This window comes from Nicotiana tomentosiformis, chromosome 1 (genome assembly GCF_000390325.3).
Source record: "Nicotiana tomentosiformis chromosome 1, ASM39032v3, whole genome shotgun sequence".
Taxonomy (NCBI): domain Eukaryota; kingdom Viridiplantae; phylum Streptophyta; class Magnoliopsida; order Solanales; family Solanaceae; genus Nicotiana; species Nicotiana tomentosiformis.
In genome coordinates this window covers 74,276,665-74,287,747 of record NC_090812.1, presented here as the reverse complement: position 1 = coordinate 74,287,747, position 11,083 = coordinate 74,276,665, and the positions used below count along the sequence as shown (strand labels likewise).

Sequence of the window (11,083 nt, the reverse complement as noted above, 5' to 3'; positions counted from 1 at the left end):
AATATATGCCAGCTTAGTTTCTCACTGGAAAATAGTTTGACAGATAAGTTATTAGTCATTGCCTAGATAGAAAATTTTCATCTATTAGGTAAGCCATTAAACAAAATCTGATAAATGCTGTCTTTTTAGGAAAACCATTCAAGAAAAACTGCATCATAACATTGAAGATTTATTTATGTTATTATTTGAGGGTCTTTTTTGAAAAAAGTTAATAAGAGAATAAGATGAAGTCAACATAGGCGTCCACTAGACCAAAATTCTTACCTTACTTAATAATTCAATGAAAAAAAAGACTAGTAAAGCTGCTGTAGGAAAGAGATAGATCTGCTTAGATAGAACAATGGAAATTTCAAATATTTGACAGCTAAATTTGCAGTACGAATCATGTAGTTAATTTGGTTGTTGTGGAGACAGAGTTCAATACAGATGTGACAAAATACATACATTTCACTGCAATAGACTAATAGTCAAAAACTAACAAACTCTGCATTTAAAACTTCATGTCAAAGAACCAGAGAAAATATTATCCCACTCTTCTTATTTATTATTTTAAATTGATAAATGGAGGGATCAATCAAGAACATAGACGAATCCAAAATCTAGAGTCAATGGATTCAGAACAAATATGATCTAATCATATGTGCACATTTTAAAATAATTTTTGCATATATACATAGTTCGAGCCGTAAGACATCTGACACAATGTGTTGCTACAACAGAAGTGACATTGAACTGTCAAGGGAGTCTCTAAAAATGGAAGAAAAGCCTTCAGAAATATGGAAGAAAGTAATATACTTTCCAAAAAAGAAAAATTTAACAAAGAAATGGTGGGCTGAATTCAAGAAAGTGTGGCACATAGCAGGACCAGCTATTATAACTTCAGTGTCTGTATTTTCAATGGACTTAGTCACTGCTTCTTTTGTTGGACAACTTGGAGATATTGAACTTGCTGCAGTCTCTGAAGTTCAAAATGTTCTAATTGGCTTTGTACACGGAATTATGGTACGTTATCAAAATTAATAACATTCTCGTGGCACTTATATATAAACGATTAAAAGTTTTTCTATGGATATTAGTTAGGATTAGGAAGTGCACTCGAAACGCTATGTGGTCAAGCAGTTGGGGCTGGAGAATTCAACATGCTTGGAATTTACTTGCAAAGATCATGGATTATAAGTATAGTTACAGCATTGCTCTTGACACCGGTTTATGTTTTCTCGTCTCAAATACTGAACCTCTTACATCAAGATCCAAACATATCTGATCTTGCTGGTAAATATGCAGTTTGGATAATTCCTGAAATATTTGCAAGTGCATTGAATTATCCTACAGAGAAGTTTCTTCAAGCTCAGAGCAAAGTTTGGTTCATGGCTTTTAGTTCAATGTTGACATTGGCTTTTCATGTGCTGTTGAATTGGATTTTTGTGACAAAGTTTGGTATGGGACTTGTTGGTGCTGCTATAGCTGGGAATATATCTTACTGGATTTTGGTTGTGGCTAAGATTATTTACATTGTTTGTGGTTGGTTTCCTGAGGCATGGACTGGTTTTTCATTTTTGGCTTTCAAATCATTAACCAAATTCTTGAAGCTCTCAATTGCCTCAGCAGTTATGTTATGGTAAGTGGTGAATGACTGCTAATTTAGCTCTAGTACATCTGAGGGTGTGTTTGGTAATGACGGATGTCATTTTTCACGAAAATATTTTCCATCGCTAAGTTATTTTCTAGTGTTTGGTTACCAGAAAATATTTTTGTCATTTTTCTTAAAATTATCTTGACGTTTAACTTCATATTATTTGCTCCAACTAACACGTAATACGCACAAGTTTCATCACAACCACTCTTCCATGTGCTAATATTATTTTAATATATATTTTTCTCCGAAAGTATTTTCCATTTTTCATGGGAAATGACTTCCGTCATACCAAACATACTCTGAATCATATCGTTTTTTTTCTGATGAATGGATCTAATGATGGCAGTTTAGAGGTATGGTACTATACAGCAGTGATCTTAATTGTAGGAGGGTTGAAGAATGCTGCAATTGCTGTTGACTCAATATCAATATGGTAAATTTATTCGCTAAATCCATTCATAAATACCAACATTCAATCTCCACCCCCCCCCCCCTCCCTGTTTTTAGCATATTCTGAATCCTTAGTACTTTTTTGGATATGGCAGCATGAATTTGCAAGTATGGACACTAATGGTTGCCCTTGGTTTCAGTGTATCAGCCAGGTTAGCAGTTTTAAACATGTCTTTTTGGTTATATTTGTAATTGATACTATAGTGGGATTAGTTTGGCTTAATTTTGCAAAATATTATGTTCTAAAATTTCAGTGTGAGAGTTTCAAATGAACTAGGAGCTGGAAATCCAAAAGCTGCAAAATTCACAGTTGCAGTCAATGTCTTGACATCAGCAATACTTGGAGTTGTTTTTTCAGTTATGATATTGGCCACAAAAAATCAGTTCCCAAGAATGTTCTCAAAACAGCAAAATGTTATAAGTGAGACATCTAAGTTGGGTGTTATTCTTGCATTAACCATCTTCATTAGCAGCATCCAACCTGTTCTTCATGGTATGTATTTTTGCACCTCTCTTTTAATTAGTAGAAGACTTGACCCCCGATCAAATTTGGTCCAAGCCCAAATGATCCGTCCAACCCACCCAAGGTTGGTCTGGCTATTGACCGCCCATTTATTGAACTCAACTCATCTTGACTCAACTTATTTTAATTCATTTAAAGTTGGGTTGATTTTTAGCCCAAATTGATCCACAAGTAACTTTGCCAAAATATCTTAAAATTTATTTTGGTTTATATGTTATATATGACCATAACAAAAGAAAAAAGTTTTATTTAGTAATTATACAATTCATAAAAAAATAATATATATTAAGTAAAGCTTGATAAGATTTGAGCAGATTGGGTTATGACCCACCAAATAACTTTTGGGCGATCAATTATTGATGTAAAATTAGTACGGGCTAGCCAGTTTTCGGACTGGTAATTCAAAAATAGCTACCGTTTGCAAAGTCATTGAAAAATAGTCATTATTTTGCTGCAAAAACGGACCGGTCCAGCATAATATACTGGAGATTGGTGCATTTGTGTATGAACTTCCAGCATATTATGCTGGAACTCCAACACGCGGAAGTTCCAACATAATATATTGGAGATTGGAACACCTGTGTATGAACTTCCAGCATATTATACCGGACCGGTATATTATACTGGAACTCCAGTATATTATGCTGGAATATTTTCCGGATTTTGAACAGTGTTTTCGTTCAGATTTATCTTTATATGAAAAATGGCTAAATTTCGATTACTTTTGAAACTGTGGCTATTTTTCAAATAAAATCCGGCTATTTTTTAATTTCTGCCATTATTGACTCAATCCATTTGGACCCGTCCAAAATCGGCTCAACCCCGTCCATTTGACACCTCTACTTAACCCGTTTGCCTATGGTTGGAATCCATAAATCTAAAATCTTGAATCCGTGGAATGAAAATATTTGCAGGGGTTGCTATTGGAGCAGGATGGCAGTTTCTAGTGGCCATAGTAAATTTTGTATGTTATTATGGTTTGGGACTGCCAATAGGAGCAATTCTTGGCTACAAATTTAATCTTGGCGTTCAGGGAGTCTGGTCTGCAATGCTTGGTGGCAGCTTGCTTCAAACCATCATCCTCTTTGCTATTATTGGTCGCACGAATTGGCACAAAGAGGTAAAGTTAAGATTTTTTAAGTATAATCAATAGGTAAAAAGACAGGTGCTTTTTTTGGGATTAAACTTATATACACCGAGTCGTAAAGATTTTACATTAATAGTATAAACATGTTTTAGCAGGGACTCTAGTTAATTATCCGTAATTAGATCTGATAGTGTAAAAAATTTACAGGCGCTTCAAGCTGAGGAGAGGGTGAGGACATTTGGTGGCCAAATGGAGATTCAGCAAGGCTCGTGAGTAGCGGATATTTAATCATATAACACTACCATTTATACTCAATTTTGGGAGAAGTCAGCAGACTTTTCGAGTAAACTAATTAATCATATACTAGCTTCAATTCTTTCCCCTTCAGTTTTAACTCTCGTTTTCTCTATTTTTTGGGTAAACATAAACATATAGTTTGGATTAGACTTGGTTTCGTTTTATAATTACTCTTTTTCTACTTCAATTTCAAATACTATCTTTTCTCGAATTTAACCCTGTGCACAAAACACCCCACATTCACGCAGAGTTCGGGAAAAGGCCAACCCCTAAGGGTGTGATGTAGTCAACCTATCCTAATGGCTAATGCAAGTATAACCAAATATTGTGCAAACGCCTACTAAATTTTTGTGTCTAGCTAGATCTTTCTTTTTTGCTATACAAAAAGAGAAAACCGAAAACCGGGCAACCTAGTCAGGATTTAAATTTTAAATTAGTCCTTGACAATGTAGGACAATGTACTATGTGAAATCCAGTCAAGATCATAAGTCTGCTGCAAATCAAAGGCTGCCTGTCCATTTAAGAACTGCTGCTATGGATACACCTTCGTACGTTCCATGAATTACTAGGGCAACAACATCCATAACGAACCAAAAGTTATTTAAACTATCTAGGGAAGAAAAAGAACAGTTTTAACTAGGGGTAATTTTAAAAAAACTGAAAATTTTTAGTCCATAGAAAACATGCTGTTATTTTATTTGTTTGTTTTGCTCCTTTTATTTTGTTAAATTTATAATTTATGCTTTCTAACATCAACAAATTATGAAAATGTTAATCTTCTTGCTTTTTAGTACATTTAGCTTTGAGACTAATTTTATCATGTAGAAGATTCTGCTTAGTTTGTTGCTGTTGTTGTTGAAGAAGATTCTGCTTAGTAGTGTATTTTAATCTTCTCATTCCAAGAACTGACTACTACTGTATTTCTAAACGGCCTTACATTACTCCCCGCCAAATTACATGATTCTGCAGGGTTTACATTACTACAGAGCTGGGCAGTGGACAGATAGTGTTAAATGGCTTGAGTTATCCACATCCAAGAATGCATATAGTTTAGTTTTTTTGAGGGGGTGAGTTTGAACCAAATCCCCGCACCCCTATCGTCTTGGAGTTCCAATCTGGTTTACGCCAATTGTAAGGCTTGTTCGCGCTTGATATCAAACACCTTTATAAGGACATCTTCAACAACCTGCAAAGTCCATTTCTCATGATAAATGTGGTCATGCTAAAGCCAATTATGCTAGCATAAACATCGATATGTCAATGTGTTTACCAACAGCTTCATAAGTTGGAAGTTCATCACTCGGATGCAGCACAAAAATAGAAGGAAAAGGATTTAAAAAAATTAAAAAATAAATAAATAAATCGATGATGCAGTAAGAATAAGCTTATGAGCTTATTGTCCTAAATCGTAACAAGCCGTTAGGACCTTTTTTATGGGATGAAAAGCTGAAGTACGAATAAGCTCACGACCTTATTATACTAGGTCGGAACAAGTTGACATGACTCATTTTATTTGTCTCCATGTTTTTCCCCGTGTGGCAACATGGGGATGAAAAAGGAAAAGCGAGGGATGGGGTTCTTCTTCTTATTGTTTAATATTTTCTGAAATTGATTGAAAAATAAAGAAAATTAGAGTTAATTATAACAACAACAACAACCCAGTATAATCCCACTAGTGGGGTCTGGGGAGGGTAGTGTGTACGCAGACCTTACCCCTACCCTGGGGTAGAGAGATTGTTTCCAAATGACCCTCGGCATCCTTCCCTCCAAGAATTCCCCACCTTGCTCTTGAGGTGACTCGAACTCACAACCTCTTGGTTGGAAGTGGAGGGTGCTTGCCATCAGAGCAACCCACCTTGTCAATAGAGTTAATTATAAATTATTACTAATGAACTAGCTTTCTTTTTGGTTATTGGAGTGGAAGAATATAAAGGTTAATTAAGATCGGGCATATGCAAAACCAAACATTATCGACTCTCCTGATTAGCTTGAAAAGAGAAGGAAGCTCAACCATATTGGCAGCTTCAGTATAATTACCTTATCGGGGGTGGATGCACCAGATGTCACCCCAACTGTAATAGGACCCTCGGGTAAGAAGTTCTCTTTCTCGACCAACTCACCATGCTGTTAAAATAAGCTGTTGTGAGAACCAGAATACTGTATTCAAATTTTTAGTTGCAAATCTGTGTATATGTCAGCTCACCAGCAACTTGTAACTTATTCTGTTTCCAGGACCTATTCTCTGCTCACTGTCAATCCAGTATGAGGGAATTCCACGCTCCTCCGCAATCTCCTGAAGATGTGAAGTGTTGCTTGAGTTCCAACCGCCAACCACTAACATAAGATCAAGCTTTTGATCAACCAGCTTATACATTGCATCTTGCCGCTCCTGATATACGTAAGGATAAGTTAGGTCCACATCATTGAGAAGACTTCGAGAAATAGTGATACTATACAGAAAAATACAGAAGGCCCTGGAGTGGTTTAGTAAGAAAGAATCCATCTAGCACTCGGGCCTTCATGCAACAAACTCTGTTTCTTCTTCCAAAGACAAATAACAATAGACGACTTTTAATGAAATTAATAAATAACAACAGGACTTGTAGAAGGCCTTGCCAAATATTCACCCTTCCAGTGCCAGCAGCAAGAGAAACTTTGACATGTATTATTAATGTCTAATTAATGCTGTCTTGCACGAGCATGTTACGGCATGTGTACCTTGCCACATCCACGTATAGACAAAGCAATCTTAAGTATCAGAGGTACAAACGAGAGGGAAAACATAGATCATGGGAAGAAGAAAAAGAAACCAAAGCAAGTTTTTCTTTCACAACCATAATTTACATTAATTACTCCCATCTAAATGGAAAAGAGCAAACTCCGACTTCTATAGCCACCGTTAGGAAAATGCATTTTCCACCAAAACATTGTGGTCATTTGTTGGCATGAGGTGATAATACCAATTGATAACCACTTTCTAATATCTTAGAAAGAGAAACAACTCCTAAGCAGGAATCGACTCCAGCACTCGCCTCCATTCTCCCAAGGGCCCCCAGTCAAACAAATATGCCTCCTGATGTATCTTTCGTAGACAAAAGACATTGGAGTTTCGGCTAGGAATAGACAAATTACACTAGATAGTAGAGACTGAATTACCCTTCTTCAACATTTTACATCACCTTTAATTATAGTTGGGCAATTTACAGACCTGAAAATGATATCTGAACAGCCATATACTGCTGAAAAAATTAAGGTTGACGCTACGTGAGGAATATACTCCAACATGGATGTGCGCGACACAGAATGATAGATGTAGAAAATCGGTTTGTAACAGACTGTTACAAGATTTTTTTTTAGAGCCAGACTGAAAATAGGCTGTCTAAGGCAAAGAGGAAGAAAGGAACAGATCATTCAATTAAAAAACATATAATAAGATGTCTCTGAATACTTATCGTCTAATATATATTGCACTGGAATTTAGGGGCCACGAGGATGTAAGAAAACTTACTTGAGTTGCATCACATATAGTGTTGAAACTTATGAAGTGGTTGTTAATATTTTCCACCCCATATCTTTGCATCATTGTCCTCTCAACCAACTTCCCTGTACATCAAAAGAAGTTAAATCACTACATGATTGCAGCCCGGAGGCAATTTATATTAGGGAGTGATACGCTGAATAGAATCTAACCAATTTCTTCTGTTTCTCCCTTCAACATTGTAGTTTGGTTTGCAATACCAGTTTTTACAAGATCAACATCCGGATCGAACCCTTTAGAAACTGCGTTTTTGAATTTCTATACAGAAAAATTCACAGAAAATATCAGTACTGATGCAAAGTACTGCAATTGTACCAGGTCAAATAAACAACTCAGACAGCACCTGCATAAATGCCTCTTTGGTTGAGCTAGAACCGTCAAGTTTACCTCCAAGAATATAATCACAGACATAAGTTGCCTGGATCAAGGAAAAATTGCCACAGAATAATCAAGATCAGATCCCAGCTCACTATTTCGAGAGAATTAACACATAATGTGAGATTGAAATACCTCTGCCATGTTCTTCACAATGATGTATTTCCCAGCAAAGGATGCAGTCGCTACAGTCTCCTCATGAGAATATTTACCATGGATAATGGAGGTATAGTCTCCCTTCTTGTGCTTTTCAACGGTGTTCCAGACCTTTACAAAGAATTATGAGGAAATCTAATATAGTCCTAATGAAAAAAAAGGCCATAGATTCATTTGAGCAACTGTATCACAAACCTTTGTTACCCAGGGGCAGGTTGTATCAACGATTTGTACGTTTTTATCACTCAAAACAAGCATTTCATCAACAGCGGCCCCAAAAGCAGGCAAAACCACAACATCATCCTTGTCAACAACATCAAAAATTTTCTTGCCTTCCTCAATAGGGATGTTTTTAACTTCCATCTCCTCTAGTCTCTGATCCACACAAAGAAATCTATCAAAATTTACATGAGATAGATGAAAATACAAACAGACAAACAGCATAAACCAGAACGTAGCCTGAGTAGAAAACTAATAATAGCACAAAACGCAGAGGGTGGTATAAGTGGTTATCAGAAATGTAATTCAAACAAAGAATGTTCACCAACTATACATCAGAATTTGAAATTTCTGCAGATTAATTTTACTATTTTCGATCTTCAGCATCATGAATAACTTACTCCTTTCTTCTCACATATCCCATTCCAATTTTTCATTTCTTTCATGCCGAGAAGAAGGGAAACAGACAAACAAACCTGTCGAAGAGGAATGGAGCACCAGAGAAAATCTACACATGAAATGAGGTAATAATTACATGTGAGAAGGACCTTTTCAAAATCATTTATAGGATCCCAGCATCTGAAAAAGTAGTAGAAGCTGGTACTCGTCTGTGTGTAACCAGTATCTCATGAGAGTGAAAGGCAATGTCTTAAAGCATTGGCTCAAATAATTCTATCCTTAGGTTGCAATCATTTGAGGCAAGCAACTATTATAGATGCAACACCTCTAGAAGCCTAAAAGTCAGGCATAGTGAGGTAGTTCCTAAAACTGCCAAGATATAAGCAGAGTAGGGAAGAAGGAGCAAAACGAGATACAATTTCACAGTCTTCCTCCTACAATAAATAAAAACTGAAAATCAGGAACAATGGCATGCACATCTAAGGATTAGCAGAAGAAGCAGAGACCTTATTCACAGTGGGGTTGTGAATAATTTCATTGGTTATCCAAAGCCTCTCTGTTGGAAACTGTTTCCTCGCTTCATAAGCAATCTGAACTGCACGCTCAACCCCCCAACAGAAACCATAGGCCTCTGCAAGTTTTACGGTAACATTTCCCCAGGTGTACTCATATCCATTCTCCTTCAATTTCTTTATGATATCACCTGAAATTCATGAGAATAAATGGGAAAAAAGAACACTGTTATTCGTCATCCAATCTAATATAAGAACTTAACATAGTCTTCTTGAAAATCTTTTGGAAGAATTGTACCCAAACAAGTTTTCTGAGTTTTTTTAATAACGGTGGTGTCCAAGCCAACAACGCACACCTCCACGATTTCCTCGGCTACATGCTACCTCCCACCGGGCTTAGGCAGAAGAAATCACCAAAAGTGTGTTTTGCTTCCGCTGGGATTTAAACCAAAGACCTCCTGATTCTCCTCCCACTTCATTTACTACTAAACCACAACGTTCAGAGTAGTCTTCTGAAATTATTTTTTTAGTTATATTTTTTATCTCACGCCCAAACCTTCTAATATCTTTGGTTCACAAATGATTGATGATCGCTAATAGATCCTAAAGTAAGAATTCCCCGCAACTTTGTCCAAATGACTTGTGATAAAGATATTTTTTCATATAGGGTGTTAACCAAGATGAGTTTGAATATGTCTATCATAGAAGTTGCATAATTGTGTATCTCGTGAACCAAAGGCTCTGCGACCAAAACAGAAAAACAAAAAATATACTTTTGTTCCAAATCATTTTACACTATTTGAGGAGTCAACCCATAATTTTTTCAGACGAAACATTATAAGCTACATCGTGATATATAAGTTTCTATATGTAAATTTTACTTCAAAACTCACGAAATTCACATAATTCACGCCGAGAATTACATTCTTCTGAAAGGAATAAGTATATGCATATATCATAAAAAAGAAAAACAAATTACAAATAAAGACAAAATCTCAAGGAACAGAAAGAAAACTGAACTCGGTCCGATTCTAATTTTTGCTAATTTTAAGTTCAGTTCTTAACTTGAGCTCCAAACTGAAGGAATTGAGCTATGAATATGGAGTTAAGAACTTACTAGATTGATACTCCTGATTCAATAGCTCAAGAGTAGCTTCTTTATGTCCAAATCCTTTACGATTGTAATTAGCACTTCTGGTCAAGTTCTTCCGAAAAACCTTAGCATCGAACTCTGAATCCGCAGTAGACGAGGAGGAAGGAGCAGCTTCGCCGGCGGAGCATCTAACGACGGAGAACTTTGGCAATCGGAAAGTTCTAGTCTCCGGCAAGGAGAGTTCTGTACGAATGGAGATACTAGAGAACTGGAGAGGAATAGCCATGGGAGATAGAGAGTGCGCACGTTAGCGAACTGTGTTTGGTGGAGCAAAGTGGGTGATGTTCACCTATGGTGAAGGCCAATTTATCCCTGCCAAGTTCGTGATCTGGTACATTTCATGTCCACATGCTTTTCTCGTTTATATATTTCGATTTCTGTTTTTTAGTGGAGTACCTAATTTTTATACTTTATATTTTTAGTTTGGCCTTACGCTTTTAAGAGGATCCGTAACCAGACCTGCATTTGATACTGTCGAGCCTAATTCTTACAGCCCGTTTAGACATAATAATTTTTTTCCTTTTTAAAAAAAACAAAAAATCACTTTTTTCGAAATCAGCTTTTGTTCATAAAATTTTCAATTTTCACCTAAATATTCATTTTAAAAAATTTCAAAATTTTAAAAAACTCAAAAAATTATTTTTTAAAATTTTTACTCAAATCACTCACAAAACTTCAAAAATAACCCAAAATTATATCCATGTCCAAACACAACTCTAAATTTCAAATATCATTTTC

At 36.0% G+C, this 11,083-nt stretch overlaps 2 protein-coding genes across 2 annotated transcripts; one reads left to right on the top strand and one right to left on the bottom strand.

The window, feature by feature from the left end:
- The first annotated feature begins 702 nt into the window (after window positions 1-702).
- Window positions 703-4,156, top strand: LOC104099681 (protein DETOXIFICATION 33-like). Its single transcript, XM_009606746.4, has 7 exons — window positions 703-1,002; window positions 1,077-1,618; window positions 1,983-2,069; window positions 2,182-2,238; window positions 2,341-2,579; window positions 3,524-3,729; window positions 3,904-4,156. The coding sequence occupies exons 1-7, from the start codon at window positions 703-705 to the stop codon at window positions 3,967-3,969; spliced, it is 1,497 nt and encodes a 498-aa protein (XP_009605041.1). The 3' UTR covers window positions 3,970-4,156.
- A 733-nt stretch (window positions 4,157-4,889) lies between these two features.
- LOC104099675 (4-hydroxy-3-methylbut-2-enyl diphosphate reductase, chloroplastic) lies at window positions 4,890-10,722 on the bottom strand. The gene is made up of 10 exons (XM_009606732.4): window positions 10,310-10,722; window positions 9,187-9,383; window positions 8,258-8,437; window positions 8,042-8,173; window positions 7,875-7,949; window positions 7,684-7,789; window positions 7,502-7,596; window positions 6,197-6,382; window positions 6,031-6,117; window positions 4,890-5,179 (listed from the first exon to the last, which is right to left on the bottom strand). Exons 1-10 carry the CDS (start codon window positions 10,569-10,571, stop codon window positions 5,114-5,116), a joined length of 1,386 nt encoding a protein of 461 aa, XP_009605027.1. The 5' UTR covers window positions 10,572-10,722; the 3' UTR covers window positions 4,890-5,113.
- Window positions 10,723-11,083: the final 361 nt, after the last annotated feature.